The sequence below is a fragment of the Peromyscus californicus genome, unplaced genomic scaffold (assembly GCF_007827085.1).
Source record: "Peromyscus californicus insignis strain IS unplaced genomic scaffold, ASM782708v3 Scaffold_8__1_contigs__length_139910024, whole genome shotgun sequence".
NCBI lineage: Eukaryota > Metazoa > Chordata > Mammalia > Rodentia > Cricetidae > Peromyscus > Peromyscus californicus.
Genome location: NW_026294606.1, coordinates 39,659,017 through 39,682,887, shown reverse-complemented (window position 1 = coordinate 39,682,887; position 23,871 = coordinate 39,659,017). Strand labels below are relative to the sequence as shown.

Here is a 23,871-nt window from a genome sequence, read left to right as displayed (position 1 = left end):
GGCAACAGGGTTACAGGCCTCCAAGGAAACACAGCAATAAGGTTACAGGGCTACATGGGAAACAGGGAAGTAGGGCAACAGGCAAATAGCGCCACGGGGCTACTCCAGGACCATGGGGCTACTACAGGACCACTGGGCTACTCCAGGACCACGGGGCTACTCCAGGACCACGGGGCTACTCCAGGACCACGGGGCTACTCCAGGACCACGGGGCTACTCCAGGACCACGGGGCTACTCCAGGACCACGGGGCTACTCCAGGACCACGGGGCTACTCCAGGACCACGGGGCTACTACAGGACCACGGGGCTACTCCAGGACCACTGGGCTACTACAGGACCACGGGGCTCTGGGCAACAGGGCAGGGAGGGAAGAAGGAGAGAAAGAATGGCAGAAAATAGAGGTTTTAGTGGGGAAGGGAAGAAGGGGAAAAGAAAACAGATTAAGAAGAAAATTTGAAAGTTAAGGGATATTGGTGGTGAAGAGGAAACGGACTCAACCTACCTACCTTTTTATGTTCTGAAATTCAGACCTGTGACATTTAAAAAGTATTGTATTGCTTCACTCTAGTTAACAATGAGGATATTAAACGTGATTAAAATGATCAATCAAGGAAAGCACTGTTTTATATCTGCCACAGAGAAACTTGACATTTGAATCATTAGAGCAAAGGTTTAAGAAACGCCTTTGACATATTATGGAACAAACTAACTTGTTCCAACAGCACAGAACTGCTTAATTCTACCTCCAAAGGGGACCTGTATAGCCAGATTCAGAACTACCATGCACAGTACACTGATCTATTGACCTGAACAAGTGAGGCAGGAAATCACAGGAGGAAGTCTGTACACATGGTCTCCTCCATCATTGTCCCAGACACCTAAAGATGCAACAGTTTCCTTGCCCTTAAGGCATGAGCGAGAATATCTGCACCACATCCTCTGTAATCAGGTAGAGGCAGGAAGACTGGGGCTTCCTGGATGTACAGCCACAGGCTGCTCTTTCTCTGTGGACCATCTCCTCCCCTTCTCAGAACATCCTCCTGGCGGACATTCTCGTTATTAACTATTCTAAAGATGAGCCAGCTCCTGAGACATGAAGAAGTCAGATGACCTGCCTGACACAAGTCTGTCAACAGTTGGGGGGCCCAGAATTGAGCTCATGTACTACAACTTCAAACCTGATACACAGGGATAGGCAGGATCAGAAGCCCCCAAAGAGGTCAACAACAATCCCAAGAGCTATTTCAAATCAGAGCCACCAAGGATGGTCAGAAGAGAAACACTGGGTACCTCGGGTCAACACTTGTAAACTAAACAGCATTAGGTGGGACTCTAAATCACCTTTAAGTTAAATAATTAAACTTGGAATAAAATAAGGGAGGAAGATGAAACTGACCAAGCTGACATCATATGAACTGAACTGAGCTAGGCAGGTAGCTCATCCTGTAAAACTGAGGTAGGAGGATCGCTGAGAGGTTGAAGCCATCCTGGGCTATAGACTGAGACACTGTCTCAAAAAATCCAAAGGAATGCCATGATGAAACCCATTGCTTTTATGCTAGACTATGTTTTCTTTTATTAAAAACACATAAAATTACGGAGACTACCACACTTAGGGAAGAAGATAAAGTGAGCAGAAGGCTTCACTGGCTTCCGGGAAAACATGTAACCAATTCAGGAAGCAAAAGCAGATCTGCAGTCAGCATCACAAAGTGACAGACAACGCAGAGTTCTCATACCCATCACTGTGGAGCTCACTATGGGGCCAGTAGACGAAGTCCTGTGAGAAGGAGGGCGTGATGGCTAGTGTATGGTCAACTTAACACAAGCTGGAGTCATTTGGGATGAGGGAACCCCAGGTTAGAAAATGCTCCCCTCCAAATTGGCATGCAGGCAAGTCCACGGGACATTATCTTAATTGGTTATTGATATGGGAGGACCCAGCCCATTGTGGGTGGTCCCACCCTTGGGCCAGTGGTCTTGGGGTGCCATAAGAAAGCGGGCTGAGCTAGCCTTGGAGAGCAAACCAGGAAGTGGCATGGCTTGCTTCAATTCCGGCCTCCATGTATATAACTTGAGTTCTACCCTGGCTTCCTTTGATAATGAGCTATGATGTGGAAGTATAAGGCAAATAAACACTTTCCTCCCAAAGTTGCTTATGCCTGGTGTTTAACCACAAAATAAAAGTCCTAAGACAGAAACTGGTACCAGGAGTGGGGTATGGCTATGAAAGACCTGGTGTTTCTGAGCAGCATGGACAATGACTTTCCCATAGCTGCATAGACAGAGTCCCCTCATTAGTATATCTCCTCTCTATGTACTCTAACATCTCCCATGACCACAAGGCCATGTAATTAGGGTGAAACAATACAGTTAGCTGGGAGATGCAGAAGAGAGTGACCTAGAGAAGGTGAGGGTCCAATAACTATTCTCCCTACATCCCTCCTTTTGTGAGACAATGTCAATAGCCCTATCTTGAAGGTCTCTTGTAAAGCAGTCACAGCTGCTCTAAGGACGACGACAGCTGTTAGGTTGGAAGGATAACAGTACATAGCACCCGGTACCTCCCTCTGGTTTTTACATTCTTCTACACCCCCACCCATGTTCCCTGGGTCCTGGAGGAAGGTGGCATAGATAGGTGATTATTCTCCTCTGAAAGTTCACTGTTGGCTCTTTCAAAGAAGTTCAGTTAATCCCAGGAGTCAGCAGCTAAAGTGATACCAAAGTAAAATGTAAGCATGAAAAGATTCTATTACTTGTATCTGTTGGTCCATTAGAAGAGCAATGTTTTGGTACAGTAGCATGGATTGGAGTCCCACCTTAGTTAGCTATCCATAATCCAAGGACATCCTCCCTGAGCTGAACCCCTTATTCATTCTGGACATTTCCATGGGGCCTCTGTGCATCTCCTCACCTCTGATGAAGGGAATGGGACTGGCTCAATCTATGTGGCCAGGCCCAAGGCCAAAAGGGAATAGGGCAGTCCACAGGCCTGCTGGTTCCCAGGACCATGGCCCACTATCAGGGCGGCTCCAGATAGCCATCCCTTGGATTCAGCAGACTGCTAGCTAGCACTGTACTTCAGTTACAGTTAGCCAATGCCTCTCCACAGGCCACACCAAGCTGCTGAGGACCCCCTAGTTGGTCACATGAGCTGTATTTGGGGAGAAGGGGGGGATGAATGTACACAGCATACTCAGGGAAGAAAGCTGCCAACCCCTAGATCAAGAATAATCACTTTCACCTGCACAGCTATAGTCCCTTATGTATCAGCTGACGCATGGCCTCCGACGCTCCTGGGGCCACCAGGACCCACAGCACACCTGGATCCTACACATATCCTGCACCCTAAGTATTTTGAAAACAATAAATTCACAATGTTCTCCATTAGCCTGCAGAAGACCCTGGCCATCTCATTAGGGAAGCAGCTGGGGGGCGGGGGGCAGGTACCACCCCTAGAGATCTTCCTCTATACATACCAGGGGGTGCCATCTGTGCCTCTCTGTTCTGTTTCTTTTACCCCTGTGGTGAACTGCTGCTGGTCACGCTTTAAGGCCTTCCAAAGATTCCCCAGCACCACATCTGACTTTCTATCTATTTTGACTCTATGTTTTCTGACTCACATTTGCTTCCAAGTGACCAGGAAAGGCCCCTCTGCTTGGCTTTCTGTTCTCCAACCTGCTCACAATTGCCAGTGGGCATGATCTAGATGTCTATATTACCCCAAAGAGATAATATAATTCCCACCATGGGGCTCAGAAATGTCACCAGAGCTCCAGCCCTGCCTCGCTGTCCTTCATGAATTAACTTCTTTCTCTGGTGACCACAGTCCTAGCGGGACCTGCACACGGGCCACCAAACACTGCCTCCCCCATGCCCACTTCCCTGGGCAATGCCTGTCTCTTCTATTGTCCTACAGTCTCTGATGACCATGGGACCTCTGAGGATGGCCACGTGTCTCTAATAGCTCCTGTGAGCCAGTCTGTCATGGGTGATTTCCCTTTGTACCGCCTTTGTCTCCCGGAGGACTGTGTGGTGACATTACTCAATTTCTCTGCTACTGTAGCACTTAGACTGACACCATCAATCCCATAATCGGCAGCCTCATGAGAAGGCTGGAAAGTTTTGTTGTTTGTTAAAAGGTTTTTCCAGTTTAAGCAGTTCAGGTACTTTGTACTTCCCGATTACCAGTCTCCCACACTAGGCCACTGTTAAGCTCCCAGATGCATTTGAATCGTGGATTATCTTTTTCTCTGTATTAAAGGGAGGCTTGAGGAGTGTCATCCATCACTTCTAACTCACTTTCTTCCTCTTCATCATCCAACTTCCCTCATGTTCCACAGATTTGGATCCCAAAAGGACTCATCAAAGCTCCTCTAATCTATCTTCTTTTCTCCTTTCTGCCCACAGCCCTAAGTGGCAAGCCAACACTTCCATCTCCTGGCCTCTCTTATTGAATTTACCCATCAAATCAGAACCCAACTGGGGGTGGGGGTGCTGGAAGCATAGCCTCTTCCCACTCTAATTCTTCCTTCACACAAATAAATTCCCTCTGGATAGCCAGCTCTGCCTCAGATGAGTGTCTCAGTACATATAGCAAGAGTCGCATGAGTCCGCAGGAGCTGGCTGGTACTGCCTCTCCTTAGTGATGCTCTCGAAGACTGCAAAGTTTGCCTTAGACCTCCAGCTCTTCTTGGGGAATCTCCATACTCACCCAGTAGGGTCCCCTAATCAAGCAGGCAAGCCTCTTTATACCAGAGAAGGCTGCCGCCACTCTGGGAACCTCCCCACCCTCCTCCTTCTGATGGCTCAGCCTTAGTTAGGGGTCTTACTCCCCATAGCAAGGACAACGCAGCTCTCACTACAGTGGAAGGAACCCCATTTTCTAGCACATAGAGAAAGGGCCATACTGGGATTCCCTGCCTCTGACACACAAAGATGCCCCTGTCCCCAGCCTCAGTTCTTCATTCACAGCAGAAACAGCACCATTGTTCTTCTTCCCTGGTCTTGGGGGTCTCGTGGCAGTAGTCATGGTTGCTTTGATGAGGGTGACAGCTGTCACGTCTCTACAAAAGCCTCTGATGCATTTACCCAGACCCTCTCTCCCTCTGCTCACTAAACCACACTTTATGCTTCCTCTCTACAAGCCCATGATAATCCGAAGGCTGCAGACTGTCCTTAGACTCTGGTATGACAAGAAGTCCGTGCTGTAAATAACCAGGGTTTGCTGTATCCATATTCATATCACAAAGCCAACAGACAAACTTTCTGTCTGAGAGCTGCCAAAGTAGGTCTCAGGGTAGGTGGTTCAGGGGCAAAGTCAAATTCCACGTGGTGTTTAATGCCTCAGAATTCTGGTCTGTTAACACACTGAGATCCTATCTGCCTCAGGTTTGAGCTTCCTTGTAAATAATCACCACTGTCCCAGGCTCTCTCTTCTATGTCACAGGCCCTCCTCTCTGACCCTTCAACCCACCCCAGCTTTTGATTGCTTTAAAATACAAATCATTGTCATTGGAAAGTTCAGAATTGCTGCCATGGTGGCACACACCTATAATTCCAGCACTCAGGAGGTAAAGGCAGGACAAACAGGAGTTCAAAGACAGCCTAAGTTACATGAGACCCTGTCTTAAAAATAAATAAATAAGACAAGAAAGAAGAAACAAAGGTTATTATTGAGACTGAAATTTCAATAAATATTCTGCACATAGCTAAATTTCCTATGATATTCCTACCTATGATTTTAAAAACGACCAAGCATATTTGATAATTAGCCTAAACAAAAAGCATCAATGAAAAGCATTCCATTCCAGCTGGAGCAGAGGTACATTAACAGCACCATTATCCCAGCACTCAGGAGGCGGAGACAAGAGGCTTGGTCCGAATTTGAAGCCAGTCTAGGCTACATGGCAAGGCCCTGTCTGTATACACACACCTCTCCCCCTCACGGTGAGACCTGTCTGTATACACACACCTCTCCCCCTCACGGTGAGGCCCTGTCTGTATACACACACCTCTCCCCTCACAGTGAGGACTGTCTATATACACACACCTCTCCCCCTCACGGTGAGACCTGTCTGTATACACACACCCCTCCCCCTCACGGTGAGGCCTGTCTGTATACACACACCTCTCCCCTCACAGTGAGGCTTGTATGTATACACACACCTCTCCCCCTCACGGTGAGACCTGTCTATATACACACACCTCTCCCCCTCACGGTGAGATCTTTCTATATACACACACCTCTCCCCCTCACGGTGAGGCCTGTCTATATACACACACCTCTCCCCCTCACGGTGAGGCCTGTCTATATACATATACCTCTCCCCCTCACAGTGAGGCCTGTCTATATACATATACCTCTCCCTCTCACAGTGAGGCCTGTCTATATACATACACCTCTCCCCCTCACGGTGAGGCCTGTCTATATACATATACCTCTCCCCCTCACAGTGAGACCTGTCTGTAAACACACACCTCTCCCCCTCACGGTGAGGCCCTGTCTATATACACACACCTCTCCCCTCACAGTGAGACCTGTCTGTATACACACACCCCTCCCCCTCACGGTGAGACCTGTCTATATACACACACCCCTCCCCCTCACGGTGAGACCTGTCTATATACACACACCCCTCCCCCTCACAGTGAGACCTGTCTATATACACACACCCCTCCCCCTCACGGTGAGACCTGTCTGTATACACACACCTCTCCCCCTCACGGTGAGGCCTGTCTATATACATATACCTCTCCCCCTCACGGTGAGGCCTGTCTATATACATATACCTCTCCCCTCATGGTGAGACCTGTCTATATACATACACCTCTCCCCCTCACAATGAGACCTGTCTATATGTACACACCCCTCCCCCTCACAGTGAGGCTTGTCTGTATACACACACCTCTCCCCCTCACGGTGAGACCTGTCTATATACACACACGTCTCCCCCTCACGGTGAGACCTGTCTATATACACACACCTCTCCCCCTCACGGTGAGGCCTGTCTATATGCACACATCTGTCCCCCTCACCGCCCTCTCTCTCCTAAAAGAAAAAGACAATGAAAATTGTTTCTAAAGGCTCAACCCCAAGAGTGAAGTAGGTGTTGACAGCCAGCCAAGGCAGTGGCAAACCCAGCAATGAATGAACTTGGAGGAGAAATGGGCAAGTCTCAGGCTGCAAAAATATTTTTAGGTGTCCAAACTGAGGGAATGTGGACAGAATACACACTGGAGGTCTGGTGAGCAAATAGCGGAGCAATACTCACAACGATCCGTGGCAACCGTATCTGTAGCAGACACAGTTGATGGCGGTGGATGAAAACACGCACCAAGTAGCATCGCTGAGGTCGGAAGGTGGAGGGAAAGGCATCTTTGCTGAGCACAGACCCTCACTCACACAAAAGACCCCTCTATAAACTTCACCATGACTTTCAAGTGCAATTTTTAAAAGCAAACTTTTCAAAACAGAATGAAGCTAAATTCAATCCAACTCCATTTAAGGGAAGTACTTATTGCATATGAAAAGTCTTGCACTAGATGCTGTGTGTCTAAGGGGGGGATAGGAGGAAGCAGGCATGGAGAGGGAGCGACAGGCAGTGGGTGCTCCAGGAGTAGGGCACAACTGCCCATGCTCAGCTCTAGGACGGGCAGAATACAGTGAGTTAAATCAAAGGATTTCGGGGGCTCCAAGGGGAGGACCTGAGAGAAGAAACAGTACCTGAGGGGACAAGTTGTCAAAGAGTACATGAAGGACACAGGACAGGAGATAAAGGGCCTGAGACTCCTTCTTCTCCTCCCAGGCCCACAACCTGACTTGTGGTCTCCTGGGTGTGTCTCCTTTCTGAGGTTCAACCACACTGATGCTCGGGACAAATGTACCACTTCCATTTATCCACGTGTATTACATCCCATTTACCCATTGATGATCACTAGGCTGCTTCCACACTTGTGTTTGTGTGTGAGAGTATGGTGATATTTTAATTGTACTGAAATGTGATTTTATTTGTATGTTAATAAATAAACTTGCCTGGGGGTCAGAGCTAATAGCAAGCCATAGCAGAAGCTGGGCGGTGGTGGTGCACGCCTTTAATCCCAGCTCTTGGGAGGCAGAGCCAGGTAGATCTCTGTGTGTTCAAGGATACAGCCAGCATGGAGACACACGCCTTTAATCTCAATACCAACCACAGAAGACCTGGAGGTCTGTACAGACAGGCAGTGACGAGGAGGTCACGTGGTTGGGTTTACAACCAATGAGAAGGCAGAATAGAAAGTTTATAAAAAAGACAGACAGGAAGTAGGTCTCTTGCTGAAGAGGACAGCAGCAGCAGTGAAGGGTAAGGTTTTTAACTCTTAGCTCTGACCTCTTGGGCTTTCATCTCTGCATTGGCTCGGTGTTTCTTATTTAACAAGACCATTCATCTGCATGTGAGTGTGTGTGCGTGTGTGTGCGTGTGTGTGTGTGTGTGTGTGTGTGTGTGTGTGTGTGTGTGTGCGTGTGTTGCTCCTCTAAACCTGTGCTTACAGCAGAGTCTTTCTGCAGACGGTCTCATTTCTTTTGATAGCCAGGAGTAGACTTGCTAGGTCCTTTGGAACATCTTTGTTTAACCTTTTAAAAAACCTCTCTCTCTAGTTTCCAAATGGCTGCCTCTTTTTCGATTGCCCCCGCAATGGCAGCATTCTCCTTTTCTCACATTCTCTCAAATACATTTAGTTCTATCACAGCCAGATGACTGGCTATGAACTAGTACCCCACTGTGCCTTTAATTTCCATTTCCCTAATGACTCAAAGTGCCCTGCTGGCCCACCTGTCTTCTAGAGTTCACCTCCTTAGGGACATGACTACTTCCCTCTACTGATCCAGCCCTGTCAGTAGCTAAATACAGCCAGATCCCCCCATCTTACAAACAAACCCAACACAGCTCCCCTGACTCCAGGAGGGGCTGGGGACAGTTTCCACTTCACCCCACTCACCACTCTGCCACTTCTAGCAGAGCTGGTAGAGAGAACAGCTGCTTTTCCTACAGAAATGATGACACCCCAGAGAACCCTGCACTTCAGCCCCACAATTCAGCCTGGGCTCTTCTTAGGCTGCTTGCCATGTGACCTAGTTTTGGATTCTCCCTTCAGACTCCCTACTTCAAATGGTGGAAGTTACCCCTGAGGTTCCCGTGTTAGTGCTACAAAGGAATCCTTTTCCACGCACAGCAGCATCCCAGTCAGAAAGTAAATGTGAAGCTGCCTGGGTGCCCTCAGCTCAGCTGAATAATTAATCTTCATCAAATACCTAACATTGAAAGATGAAAGGCCCTACTCAACAAGGCTGGAAAACATTTCCAGCAGCAAATGAAAACAAAATGTTCCCTCCAGAGATATTGCGATTCCTTCTCCAACCCCATCCATCAATGTTCTGAGACCAGGAGGGAGAACTCAGCCACAGGCTTCCCTTCCTGGGTCAGCTGCAGGCCCTGCCTTTGCCACTTATGAAGACTTTCCTTTGAGTTCCCCTTCTGTTTGCGGTGGTGGGATTATCCCAGGAACTCACACATGACAAGCAAGCACCCTGCCATACCCCAGCCCCAGATGCAAACATGTTTGATAAATCTTTCTCCTTACAAATCTGGTCCTTCAACCTTACTATAATCACATGTTCAAGTCTAATCAAGTATTCAAAGATCCATGTAGTAGGCACAAGTTTAAACTGGTCACCCAGATTCTGGCCCCCTCTTAAATGCTTCCTATAGAGCAAGACAGACAGGTGGCTTATAAGAGGGGCTCACCGCATGATTATTAAATCAATGAATTCTAAGCTTATCTACAAAGAAACCACAGGCTGGGAATGGAACTCAGCAGTACAGCATTCACCCTGCATGCACAAGGCTCTGTGTTCACTACAAGGGGGCCTGGGAATTGTACTGATGCACAGACCTGCATTCTCAGAACTTTCAAGGCAGAGGCACAAAGGTACAAATGTGAGACCAGGCTAAGCTACATAGCATAAGTCTTGTCTCAAAAAAATAATAAGGGCCCTAGGGGGTAAATGTTGAATGGGTCACCCTATCACAGAGGTATCTGGAAGAAACAAAAGCTTCTGAGACAAGTTCTAGCTGGTCCCTAACATCACAAAGTGCCCTGTGAGAGAGGTGGAAAATACAACCTAAGCAGCCTCTTGGATCTAGGAGTGGTCTCCAGCAGCAGTGAGCAAAAGCAGAGGGACCCTGAGTCCTACTGCCCCAAGGAAAGTTAATCTTCTGTTGAACAGAGATAAGGAAGACTTAGGGTGAGTGTGGGTGGGACTCCACCTGGGTGTGGGGAGAATTCCTGGTAGATATGGGAAGGACTCTGGGTGGGCGTGGAGAAGGTTCCAGGTGCATGTGGGGAGGGTTGGTGTGGAGAGGCCTCCAGGTACATGTGGAAGACTGGGTAGGTGTGACAAGGGCTCCAGGTGACTAAAGTGAAGCTGTCACTACACACCAGCCCTGGATAAACTAGGACCCTAGTATCCTACACCTCTGGCCTTCCTGATCGTACGTATGGTTCAGTACCTCGATCCTCCAGCGGGTTCCCGGCGAGGTTGATCGTGTGAAGTCCTGAGTTAGGATTATGTGCTAGAGCACTGGCCAATTTTTGTGCAAAATCTCTGCAAGGAAACAAAATGGCACAAGTAATGAAAAAGATGCAAACTGTTCAAATGAAACATTTAAGGATTAAAATGGAATGAAACCAAAAAGGAAGAAACTCTCCCTTACAGTTTTCCATATAGAGCTACCAGTACAGCTCAGGGATAGAACTCTTGCCTACATGGGGGAGACTCTAGGTTCAACTGCCACTCTGTGAGTGGGATGCAGGGAAAACACACACATATATAATAATTCACTCTGATCTGACAAAACCTCACACAAAGGAACAGAGACAATACGGCATTTCCCCTTGGTTACCTGTGAAAAATTCTCCACGGGTTCATTTGGTCCCCATGCACTAGTCCTATGTTGGAAGGGTGTGGAATACTTAAGAGGTGGACCCTCACTGGAGTAAGTGGGTCACTAGGAATAGGCCTTGTGGTTTTAGAGCTGGGTCACACTTCCTATGGGCTGTTTGCTTCCTGAGTATAGACAAATATGACCAGCCACCTCACGTTCCTGCCACTACACCTTCCCTGGTATGAAGAACTTTATTCTTAACTACTGTGCCAAAAGACATCCCCCTCACCCCCCCCCCCCACATGTCCACCAGCAGTCAGATGTTTGGTAACACATCCAGTTCTAGAGACACTGCTAAATGCTGCTAACAGTATCACTGATCCCTTCCTGTTTTTTAAAAATTCCACAGCAAACCTTTCTTGAAAATTCTAGTAGGCTCTTCACTGTATCTTACTTCTCATTTCCTCTAATACTCACAAATGTAAAACTGAGTGCTTTAATTACTGAGTTAAAGGCCACCATTGCTAGCACCCTATTTTACACAAAAAGAAAAATCACTGTTTTAGTTATATTTTAACCTGAAATAGCACACTAAGTGCTAGGATTACAAAATACCTGCCTTGCTCATTAATGACAATAAAGCCTTTGTTCCAACAAATTCTAACTCATGCTCTTCAGTATTAAACTCAGGGGTGGCATTAAACCACCAGGAGAAGATTAGGAGAAATGACTAAAGCTGATGAATGTAAGAAAATCACAGGGAATCTGTTAGTATCATGACTACAATAGTAAAAGCTGCCCAGGCATTTTCAGTGAGAAAGGTATTTTATAAGTACTACACACACATCAATGCGCTTACTGCACAACCTCAGTTACTGCCCCCATTTCCAAGGTAAAGACACTGAGATGTAGGACTTCTAAACTCCCTGCTTGAAGCAGGAGGCACTTTACTAAGGCCCATACTCTTATCCACTACACTGTGAACCCTCAGGATGTCCCACAACACAGAACATGCTATTAAACACTTGGCTTTCGTGATAATAATGGTATTGTGGACTGGTTGATTGATTTGTGCTGTGGTGTGAGTGTGAAATTTACCCCATAGGCTCATGTGTCTTAGCATGTGCCCCTACTCCCAGCCAGCAGTGGTGTTTAGGGAGGTTGAGGAACATCTGGCAGTTGGGGGCTTAGCTAGCCGATGCAGGGCCATAGATTTGGGGATACAGATTATAGCCTGGCCTTTGTTCTGTTTCCTGACCCCTGAAGTGCCCAGTGGCACCATGCCTTCCACACCAGGACTCATGATGCACTGCATTTGTATCTATGCTGATTCTAGACAAACCCTTTTGCCCTCCTTCTCTGGAGTATTTGGTTACAGTAAGAAAATTAATATGGTTTTTGCTCATTCCGGTGGTTTTTGTTTTTTTGTTTTTTTCCCAGAAGGAAACACTATATGTGAGCGCCTCAACTTTTTAAAAGATCATGTACTAATTAAAGGGGCAAATGGCCTAAAATACTCACGTTCTGAGTCCAGCATTTTCCAACACCAATTCTTCCAGTCGGTTGGACCGACTCACCACCCTCAAGATCTGTTCACAGACATCCGTGGACTGTAACAGAAAACACTTGTTGGTCATTCTGCATGTCTGATGAAAAACATTTCACTTGAGTGCTATAAATCTACACAACGCAGAAATACAAGTAAATGAAACACTCGTCCACACACATTCATTTGGGAACTCATCAGAAAGCATCCCCACTACACACCACCATGAAAACTTGGGGACACCATGGTACAAAATACAGTCTCTAAGTGTACTACTCCTCAAAGAAGAGACACAAATGCTGTGGCCTGAGCTGGAGCCAAGCCCCACACCCTCACTCATTGAAACATACCCAGCAATGTGATGGCAGCAGCAGGTGGGTTTGGAAGGTGAGTATGTCATGGGAGTTGGTGCCCTGATAAAAGAGTCCCAGAAAGCTGCCTTACCCTCCCACCACATAAAGACACAGCCAATGGAGCTATCTGCAAACCAGAAAGTGGATGCCATTGTACAGTGAACAGGCTACTGCCTGAACTGTGGACTTCTCAGCACCCAGAACTGTGGGAAACAAACTTCTGTTGTATAAGTTGTATAACACCTATGGTATTGTTATAAGCAGGCTGAATGGAGTATGATAAAATATACAGCCGTGATGCAGTAACAAAGGCCTTTTTAGCAGTGCTACAAATCCACCTAAGGCCCTCTTACCCTTTCTTTGAAAAAGCAAAATGACTTTCGAAGGCAGTGATGGATGTTCCAGGTGAGGCCCTGAGGACTAAGTGATAGTGATAGTGACATTGAGGGTCTTGTCACAGTTGTCACTGTGGACCGGGAACTGAGCTACATCTGCATGCCTATGTCATTACCAAACCAGTAGCTACATATTAGTCTCTACTACGAATAAGAACAGTAAGGGATAGAGTGTTCTGCACTTCAACAGGGACCAGCCCCGTCATGGTGTGGTTGGTCCCTAGGATTCACTAAAGTAGGAGAAAGGGGAAATGTCAAAGAACTAAATAAATGTCTCCGTGTAAATAGTATTTTTTAATTATTTTAAATTGTATGTGTGAGTATATGTGAATATGGGTGAGTATCTATGAGTATATGCGTGAGTATCTGTATCTGGGTATGTGCATGTGAGTGTAGGTACTCACAGAGGCCAGAGACATAGGATCCCCCTAGAGCTAGAGCCATGAGCCGACTGATACAGGTGTTAGGCGTGGAACTCAAGTCCTCTGGAAGAGCAATATGCACTCTTAACTGCTGAGCCGGCTCTCCAGGTCACTAAAGTTTTGGGGGTTTGTTTTTAAATAGTGAATTTATATAATTATTTTACAGAGGAACTGAATATTGAAGAACTATGCCACACGCCATGGTGGTAGAGTTGGACATGAGGTTTTAATGTTTGAATTTCTACATGTTCATATTTTTATTTATACTGACTCACTGCAAAACTTACAGTAGCTCAGGTGCTGATAAATGATTTTATACAACTGCATTGTAACCAAGGGCTTACTTGAATTTTTTACGGTATAAATAAGAGACCACCTGCCCATGTGCCATAGCATACAGCAAGGCAATTTTTTAAACAAAGCCATCACATAAATATATATGCGTTCTCTGACTTATCCAGTGACACATGTCTAGCTGGCATCCCCAATAACTGAAACACAGTCTGAAACGAAGTGCCCCAGAGCTCTCCAGTTGGGTAATCTTTACAAAAGGCTACCCTGGAAATAACCGAAGTCCCACTATAGACTCTCATCTCTCTTACATGCTGCTTTGCTCAATTCAGTCCAATTCCTGGGCTGAACGGTTTGGGTGTATTGACACCAAAGGCAAAAGTGAGCTCTACCGAAGCCAATGCCATTTCCATTAGGCCGACAGCAGTGATCGTCCATGTCTTGGCCCTTATGTGTGGAGACCTCTTTGTTTCATGATGTATGTCCAAGGGGATTGATTGAGCTAGGTGTTGTCAAGGCTTAAAGTGAGCATTTGGATCATGTTTTAGCAGGAGTTATTCTCATTTTTAGAAGCAATCCAAGCAGTCATGCACTGTCCTGGCTACCCAGCAGAGCATCCAGAAAAGGAATTCACCCAAAGGGAGCTTTAAAGAGTATCCACACTGAGTTAAACACTGGAACGAAAATGTATTTAAGGGAGTGTATGCAGATGCGGCGAACTCTTCTTTAAGAGGTCCATAAAAGCAGAGTTCTAACAAGTTATTCATAGCTCCATTAATGGTGCTAACTTTTATTTATGCCAACTACATGAAAAGCAGTCTTTCCTGTATCCAAGAATGTACAATGGTGACATGTTTAAAGAAATGCATACACAAACCTAGATATGAAAAGAATGTAGTAAGCATAAAAGTTTTTCTTGTCTATCACATTCTCAGTACAGGATCAGAACAATTCAGTTGCAAAACTAGGAATACAGTAGCTCTCTTGGCTTACATTTAACATTTCATATTTTGAAATGAAATGTGGTCTTTGTGGATATTATACTGCAAGGCTTCATAAAAGAGAATGGCTGAAGCATAGTGGAAGAGGGGGTGGACAGAATGTAAGAGCCGGACGATGGGGAAGAAGGCTGTAGAATGCTGCCCCACTGTATAGCTTTTATCTCTTCCACTCTGCTTCATCCCATTCAGTAGGAAGCCTGTCTCAGACCATTCTGGGGCTTTGACACATCCCGGTGAACTGACAGCAGGACAAAAACCAACCATACACACAACTGAAACCCCTGAGAAGTAACAAGGGCATTCTCCAAGGTCTCCCCTTTCCCACCTGCAACCTCTGTTAGCTCAGTCCTTGAGATGGTCCCACCCTAGCAGACCTGAGGCTCCCATTCCCATGTTGTCCTTCATGGATACCTGTTCATTCACAGAGGGCTACCCTACTCTATTCCTGCTGTCCCAGCGCCATCACAATACGTAAACACAGGCTTACCTAGCTGGGTTCATTCCCAACCTACCCAGTCCCACATCAGTTTGTTTCTCCACCTCTTTACTACTCTGTGATGATGATTATCTTAAGGGTCAACAGTTGTGAAGTTCCTGGGTAGTCAGGGACTGGTTAAAAAAAAAAAAAAAACCTGCTCACTATGATCTCTGTGATGTGCTACTCATCTCAGCAAGGGCAGGTCAGTTTCATGGTTGGGTTCTCTCATTCATTCATTCAGTGATTTTATTCTATATTTATGAAGCAAGTTTTTACCATGCAGCCAGTTCAGCAAGAAGCTACAATACCCACACAGTATGCTAAACACAGGATGGAGATGAGCAAGACTGCAACTATCACACAGTCATAGGCACACAGGAAGCTGGGGTCCAGGAAGGTGAGGTAACTCATCTCCACTCCCACAGTCTGGGCGGAAGAGGCATGGGAGGAAACTCCGGTTTCTGACTCCATGCTGGTTTCCTATGCCACCATGACTCCTAAGGGCCCCCAAATGAGTCTAGCTCATTTTGAATCTATAATGCCTTAAGTCATACCTTTCTTAGGTCAATTCAGACACCCAAGAAACCTGTTCACACGCTCCATTTCTACAAAGCCCTTTCTCAATCCAACGTCTTTATTAGAAAAATCTTACCCCCAGATTCCAAGCCTCTATAAACAAAATCTAATTTACTTCTCATCCTAAATAAAATATCTGAAAACTAACTTGTGGATAAGTTTTCTTTCCATAGAGCAGCTTTGAATCTGTCTAGTTTCCAACAGTGTCTACTACCAGAACTGACCAACTATTTTGTGCTCTATTTAATATAAAAACCAACAGATTTCACTTTGATTTTATTGTGTCTATATATAAATCCTCTCCCTAACCCCCCCCCACAAAGAACATCTACAGAGTTAACATTAACTATTATAATCCAATCAGACCAAGTCTACCTGTTGATATTTCCTGAAATTGTTCTCATGGAGAACCTAGTGTTGATGAACAGGAAGGCGGAAATATAAAGCCAGCTGTTTGCAGCTGTGCAAATGTGACTTTAATAGCTTTTGCCAACTGAATGAGTGTATACAGAAGTCAATACTAAAAGCGCCTTTCTGGTCTAAAATTGCCGGAGGCAACTGAAAACAGGAGGGTGGATCTCTCTGAAGCGCTCACATTCCAAACATCACACAATGTCACGTTAGTCATTCCTAGGAAGGAGAGCTCCTCAAGAAATAAAGTGTGTGCAGCTCACCAGCATGGTACCAAAATAAAATCTTTCTGACAACCATCGGGCTTTTGAAGTCCAGCAAAGCTGGGCAATGCTGTGGCTGCCTGCCTCTTCAGTGACTTACCAGCTTAAGATCCTTGGAGGACAGTTTCGTGAACCACTGATTATATTCCAGGGCCGCAATGATGGGGATCAGGTCTCTAGAAGCAAAATTAATGAAGAACATGAGCATGGTCCTGCAAAAGCGCTGCGGCAACAGCGCAGTTTTAGGTAGGTGTGTTGTGCATGCTTGTCCTCTTCTCACATTTGGAAGACGGCAGCCGGAATATCAGGAGTTCAAGGTCAGCCTTGGTATATCGGCAATTCAAGCCAGTCTGGGATATGTGAGGCTCTGTCTCAAAGAGCAAAACAAAGAAAACTAAAACCTTATATTTTTTTATTAAAAGTGTACGTGTGTTGTGTGTGTGTGTGTATGTGTGCACATGCCAAAACTTAGGTGTGTAGGGAAGAGACTAACTCTCAAGAGTAGGCTCTTGAGTTTTTCACCTTGCTGAGGTGGAGTCTCTCCTGTCTCTCTGTTGTGTTCTTCAGACCAGTTGGCCTGAGAGCTTCGGCAGTTCTGTCTCTGGGAGCCTGCTTCCCACCTCACTGTGAAGTGCTGCGATTACAAACGAATGCCACCACATCTGCTCTGCACGTGGTTTCCAAGGACTGAACTGTGATTGGCAGGTTTATATAGCAAGAACCTTTACCTACTGAGCCTCCAAACAATTTTAGTAGTAAACCATTCAGTTCTCTGCAACAGATCCTCATACTGCAGAAGACAAACAGAATTTCACGAAATTAAAGTACATTATCCCCAGCACCTCCAATTCCTACTTTCCAGGGGAAAGAAGCTGATGCCAGCATTCAGAAAGAAATCACATCTAACACTACATTAATGGGCCTGTTTCCTTAGACTTTTTCTTTTTTTCTTTTTTTTTTTTTTTAAGATTTTATTTATTTATCATGTATACAGTGAATGTTCAGCCTGCAGGCCAGAAAAGGGCACCATATCTCATTGTAGATGGTTGTGAGCCACCATGTGGTTGCTGGGAATTGAACTCAGGACTTCTGGAAGAACAGCCAGTGCTCTTAACCACTGAGCCATCTCTCCAGCCCGTCCTTAGACTTTTTCATAGATACACAAGCATCAAGGATCTCATGCAGTGTCTGAGAGGTTGGTCCCCAAGCAAAGACAATGCCTTATACTCTCTGACAGCAAATACCATCATTCTCAGTGCTCAGTAAGTGTCCTGCCACCATTTGGTAGTTCTTACACTTCCCAGCAGTGATCCCAGCAGTGATCCCTTCCTTGAAACAGAGCAGCTGTAATTATCTCTGATGCTTCATATGAGCTCGTAAGCTGTGAGGTAAAGGTTTGCATGTGAAATCCCGGCCTCTACACCATTTTCCCAAGTATTGGCCCCTGCCACACATTCCTCATCTGCCTCACCACAGGACTGCACAGGCAGAATTACCCTTCACTGCTGAGCCATGTTTTGAAAGTCCACATGCCCTTTGCCACCTTCACCACACATCTCCTTTTCTGTTCGCTTTCCTGTTGACTCGCACTCCGGCATGGTGCATGCCTCTCCACTTCGCACTTAGCTCTCCTGTATTCATTGCTTGTACGACCTCAGACTGTAAATCTTTGAACCCTAAGCTCCAATTCTAGTTTTGTGTATGATATGACACAGATGCTGCAATTTCGCCTGAACAGCAAAGATGGGCAGGAGGTGGAAAGAGTTCAGGAATGCAGCTGGTCTGCTTGCTTATCAAAAAGCACCTCCGTTAACCTGCAAACGAGCCAGGGGGTACCGGTTGTTTTACAGGCAAAGGGATTGATGTGCAGAGACATGAAGTGAGGCTGGACCAGAGGGAGAATGAGATTCTTTTTATTAAAATGATTTTTCCCCTTTGGAGGAGACATATTAATCATACAGAACACAGTTCACTGTGACATATTTGTGTATGCATATAATATATTTTGATCATATTCACCGCCTGCCCATTACTTCTTCCCTCCACTCCACCCTCCTCATGATCAGCTTCCTGTTCCCCGGTAGAGACACTTCTGCTTTCCTGTTGTTCTTCCCCAGTTCCACCCACTACGCTCAGGTTCCATGCATTGGGGGTGGGGAGAATACATGATGCTTGTCTTCCTGAATCTGACTTATTTCAGTTAACATGGTGAGCTATGCAGTTTCATCCATTTTCCTGCATATGATATGATTTCATTCTTCTTTGTGGCTGAATGAAATTACATTGTAGAAATAATCCATGTTTTCTGACCCAGTCTTCTATAAACAGACACCTAGGATGATTTCCTAACTTGACTACAATAGATATGGCTAGATACATGATAGATGATAGATGATAGATAGATAGATACATACATACATACATACATACATACATAGAGAGATAGAAGATACATAAATACATGAGATAGATAGACACTTAAATACATAGAGAAAAAGAAGATAAATACATAAATACATGAGAGAGAGGAAGATACATAGATAGATAGATAGATAGATAGATAGATAGATAGATAGACAGACAGATATATAAATACATAGAGATAGTAGATAGATACATAAATACATGAGAGAGAGATAGAAGATAGATAGATAGATAGATAGATAGATAGATAGATAGATAGATAGACAGATTGATAGACAGACAGACAGACAGACAAATAAATAAAGCAGATGTCACTGATATATTCTGGCTCTGGTTCCAAAGAGTTTATGCCCACAAAACTACAGCCTTTGCCAGATTTTGAAGCACCATGTGTGAGCTCATCAGACATGAGTAAGAAGATGAGATGCATCCTCACAGGCAGCCCAGAAAAACAATGCACAGAAATGAACAGGCTCATCCACAGGTTCCATCTGCCAGTTTTTCTGTCTTTGTGTCTTTTGATTAACTTGCTCAAAGTTAACGTTATTTTGAAGTTAAAATAGAATCCAGGCATGGTGACTCATACCTGTAATCCCATAACTTGGGAAGTAGAGGCAGGAGGCAGTTGAAGGTCAGCCTTAACTAGAAGAGGTAATTTGATGGCAACCGCTACATCTATCTCAACAAAACAAATGAATAATAAAACAAAGCCATTAGAAGGAGACAGTCATGTATCTTAATGCAAACAGTAAACACTGCTCCAGTGCTTAATAAATACTGGGTAGGATTACTACTTGTGAGGATTAAGAGTTGAGTGCTTTGTTCTCCTGCCCCTCCCCCACAATGCAATGAATAAGAAAGACAACCCAGAGCCATCCCAAACACTGGGAATGTTAAAGGGCCCCAGAACATGGGGAACAAGAAATCCCACCTGGAGCAGATGGGCACAGGTTCACAGGGCTCCAAAGATGGGAAGAAAAGAACAGAATACTTAAAATAATTAGGGACAGATGTGTGCAGGCATGGGAAACTGACTATGCCCAGTAATTCATTCCATTCATAGATTCAGAAAGTGCCAGCCACCATGCATGAATCACAGGGTCTAATGTAACAATGAACATAGCACCCAGTCCCTGCCCTGTAACAGTGACAGCCTGGCACAGCCTAGCAGGCAACCGGGGGAGGAAAGCAAGTATAATGAAGGAAAGAAGCCACATGCACCAAGAGGAATGTGACACGCACCCTAAATTCAATCCCCAGCAGCCACAGAAAAGCCAGGCAAGGTGGCACATGTCTGTAACGCCAGTGCTGGGAGTGTGAAGATAAACAGTTTCCAGGCGCAGCTGTCCAGTGAGTTCAGTCAAAATAACAAATATCAGGCTCGTTGGGATAAACCCTATCTCAAAAAATATGGTGAAGCCATTGAGGAAGACATCCAGACATCCACCACTGATCTGTCCACAAGTCCACATGCATACCACACCCCACCCACACACCCACCTGCTCCCACAACACACACAGACCACCACTGACTGTCCACATATCCACAGGCATACCACACCACACCCAAACACCCATCTGCTCCCGCAACACACACAGACCACCACTGATCTGTCCACACGTCCACATGCATCCCATACCACACCCACATACCTTCCCCACACACAGGCAGAAGCAAACACTCCAATTCTAAAACTGGACATAAGATCTCTAAGATCTAAAGAGACTTTCCACCAGAGTTTATACATTTCCACATATCGAAGAAGCACATGAGAAGGCTCAAGGGGCCAGCCACTAGAGGAATGCAATTCAAAGCCAAAATCAAAAATACCCCATCCCCACAGGTGTGTGCTGGGTGGCAAAATTTCAGACCACACCCCGCCAGCACCAAATGTGGATCAAGACACAGCACAACTGGACCTGCCAGATGCAGCCCAAGAAAGACAAACGGAAGACTCGGTGCAGGAGACAGCTCGACTCAGTCTTGAGTTTGCTAGGCACCTGCCACGTGACCTACTGACCTCGCGCTTAGGTATTTGCCCAACAGAAGCAAAAATATAAACCGTCTTATTTATCATCACTGTATTTCTAACCACCCAAACGTAGAAACACCACAGATGTCCTTCGGTGACGGCACATGCACTGGAGGTAGGGTTAGAAGCGACCATTTCAGTTTCTGCCTGACTCTGGCTCTTGCAAGTTCATCCACAGAGCTCAGGAACTTTATGAGGATGCCAAGAGCACAGGGAAGTGCCACATCTAGGTCTCCCAGCAACCAGCTAGCTGACACCAACCACCAGAAGACTGAATGAAAAAGGCATCATTATGGGTTATAGGTGCATTTGCTGTGGGCCATTAACTTTAGAGGTTTACCACATAGTAACACATACCCACAACACTTGCTATCTACGAAAGAAGGTTTGACAGCTGCGTAAAGAAATCTGACTGGAGGAAAAGCATGGACAGCCTTTCAGTAAAGAGATTTTTCAAAAAGCTACTATCTGCAAGGCTGGGAGGATGTACCCAAGGAAGCTGGGGGGAGGGGGGAGGGGCGGAGCATCAGAGGGATAAGAGAAGCCTCAGGTGCAAAGAGTGTTCTGAGGCTAGAACAAGAAGCAAAAGGTAGAGAATTCTTCCCAAGTGGATTTACAGGATTACCTGTCAAATATGCATATGTGGTAGCTAATCTTGGCTGTCAACTTAACACACCTGGGAAGAAGGAACCTGAATTGAAGAACTGCCTCCCTCAGTTTGGCCTATGGTCCTGCTGTCGGCTATTTTCTTGGTTGGTAATTGATGTAGTGGTACCCAGTCCACTGTAGGCAATACCAGCCCTAGGCAGGTGGCTCTGGGCTATGTAAGAAAGGCAGCTGAACATAAGCCAGGGAGACAGCCAGTAAGTAGTAAGCAGTGTTCCTTCAAGGTTTCTGCCTTGAATTCCTGCTTTGGCCAAGTAGATTCCTTCCTCCTAAGTTACTCTGGTCATGATATTTGATCACAGTAACAGAAAATCAAACTAGAACAGCATATTTCCATCATAAAAACCAAAAAAAGATTGGGGAAATTCTTACAGTTGGATAGAGTAGGGGGGAGGAGGGAACCATGACTAGGAATTAATATATACAAGTCCAGAGTGAGGCAGGAGCCTCTTTCTTGATCTAAGTGGTAGACATAATGGCTGAATTTACAATTATTTGCATCCTGGTACACATCTGCCCATTTTTCTCTAAGAGAACAAATACAAGAATGGCCTTAACAGAATTGTTCATTAATAGACAATAAGCTAAGCAGAATGTCTGGTCAAGAGCAGAATGGCTAGACTGTGCAATGTCCTACTTTAGAAAGAAAAACTGAAACAAAAGTCAATGGACCGTGTCGGCACATGGCACCCTGGAAAGCCCCGTCTTCCAGAGTTAACAATCTTCCAACCTGGCTGGAACATGCAGAGAATGGGGAGCCTCAAATCTGGGTTGGCGGATGCCCAGAGAATACCTCAGAAAACTCTGTGTCAAATTAAGGTCTGAACTGGACCCTCTGAACCACAAGTCAACATGACGGCTAGGGAGAAAATGAGAGCAAGATGGGGACTCAGTCCTGCATTCAACCGACAGCATCATGGAGTCAGCAAGGAGAAAACTCCGGGAACTCCCACTTAAGTGGAAAATACACAAGGCAGCATGGGACTGTCGTCACTTCCTAGAGCTCATCCTGAAAGGCTTCGCCAGCACTTCACAGATGCACATATAAGCAAACCTCAGACAAAACTCCACTGCATGCTCGCTCTCTCTCTCTCTCTCTCTCTCTCTCTCTCTCTCTCTCTCTCTCTCTCTCTCTCTCTCTCACTCACACACACACACACACACACACACACTGAAGTTAGTTCCTTTCTGGTTGTGCATAAACATCTCCTTGGTTGATTCTTGAGGTATTTCCTGTGTCACTAGAGCCCTGTTCAGAAAAGGTTTAGCAGGCACTGAGAACTTGAAATGTATTTGAAATTTTGTTTGTTTGCTCAGCCAGGTCTTGCACAGCCCAGATGCTCTTAAGTTACCGTGACCCTTTTGCCTCCACCTCCTATGTGCAGGATTACAGATGTGTGCTGCCATGCCTGGCTATTTGAACATTTCTATGTATAAAACGCATAGACAGACAACGGTTCCCAAGACCTAGGGAAGTTAGTCGGTCTGTGCTCTCACACCAAGTCCAGACAGTGAGTGTTCAACCCTCGATGGTTGACTCACAAGTGCACTGTCTTAAACGACTGCCATCAATCCATCTGCTTCTTACACTTCCAGCCTTCAGTCTCCTCCACAGAGAATGCAGGATGGCATGTCTACATAGTTTCAAATCAAAGGAACTCCACCCCTTTCGGCACATTGAACCAATCATTTGTTTTCTCATTTTCCAGTCAACACCTAGAGGTAGGCTGGTGGTGGTGTTTGTTTTGGTTTGTTTTTCGTTTTATTTTGTTTGAGATAGGGTCTTGTGAAATCCAAGGTGGCCTCAAACTTACTATAGAGCCAAAAGTGGCCTAATTTCTAATCCTCCTGCCTCAGCTGGGATTATTTGCCCTGTTTTATACGGTGCTGGGAATGGAACCCTGGGCTTTGAGCATACTAACTGAACTACATCCTTAGCCCACTACAATGTATTCTGAAGTTATTACTCAACTAACAAAGTTTACTTTTGTTACTTTGAACAATAAAAATAAATTAAAATGCTCAGTATAAGGGTAACCTGTTCAATAGGCTGAGGCAGGAGGATTGCTTGAGCATAGGAGTCCGA

The 23,871-nt window shown here is 45.6% G+C and overlaps 1 protein-coding gene across 12 annotated transcripts in view; it reads right to left on the bottom strand.

Annotated features, from left to right (window-relative positions):
* Positions 1–23,871, bottom strand: part of Carmil1 (capping protein regulator and myosin 1 linker 1) — a 256,793-nt gene that overhangs the window by 119,917 nt on the left and 113,005 nt on the right. For all 12 annotated transcript variants that reach the window (XM_052729001.1, XM_052729011.1, XM_052729002.1 and 9 more), the window contains 3 exons: positions 16,763–16,838; positions 12,448–12,536; positions 10,552–10,646 (listed from right to left, as the gene is read on the bottom strand). In XM_052729001.1, the coding sequence (XP_052584961.1) occupies positions 10,552–10,646; positions 12,448–12,536; positions 16,763–16,838 (260 nt within the window). The remainder of the gene's footprint in view (positions 1–10,551; positions 10,647–12,447; positions 12,537–16,762; positions 16,839–23,871) is intronic.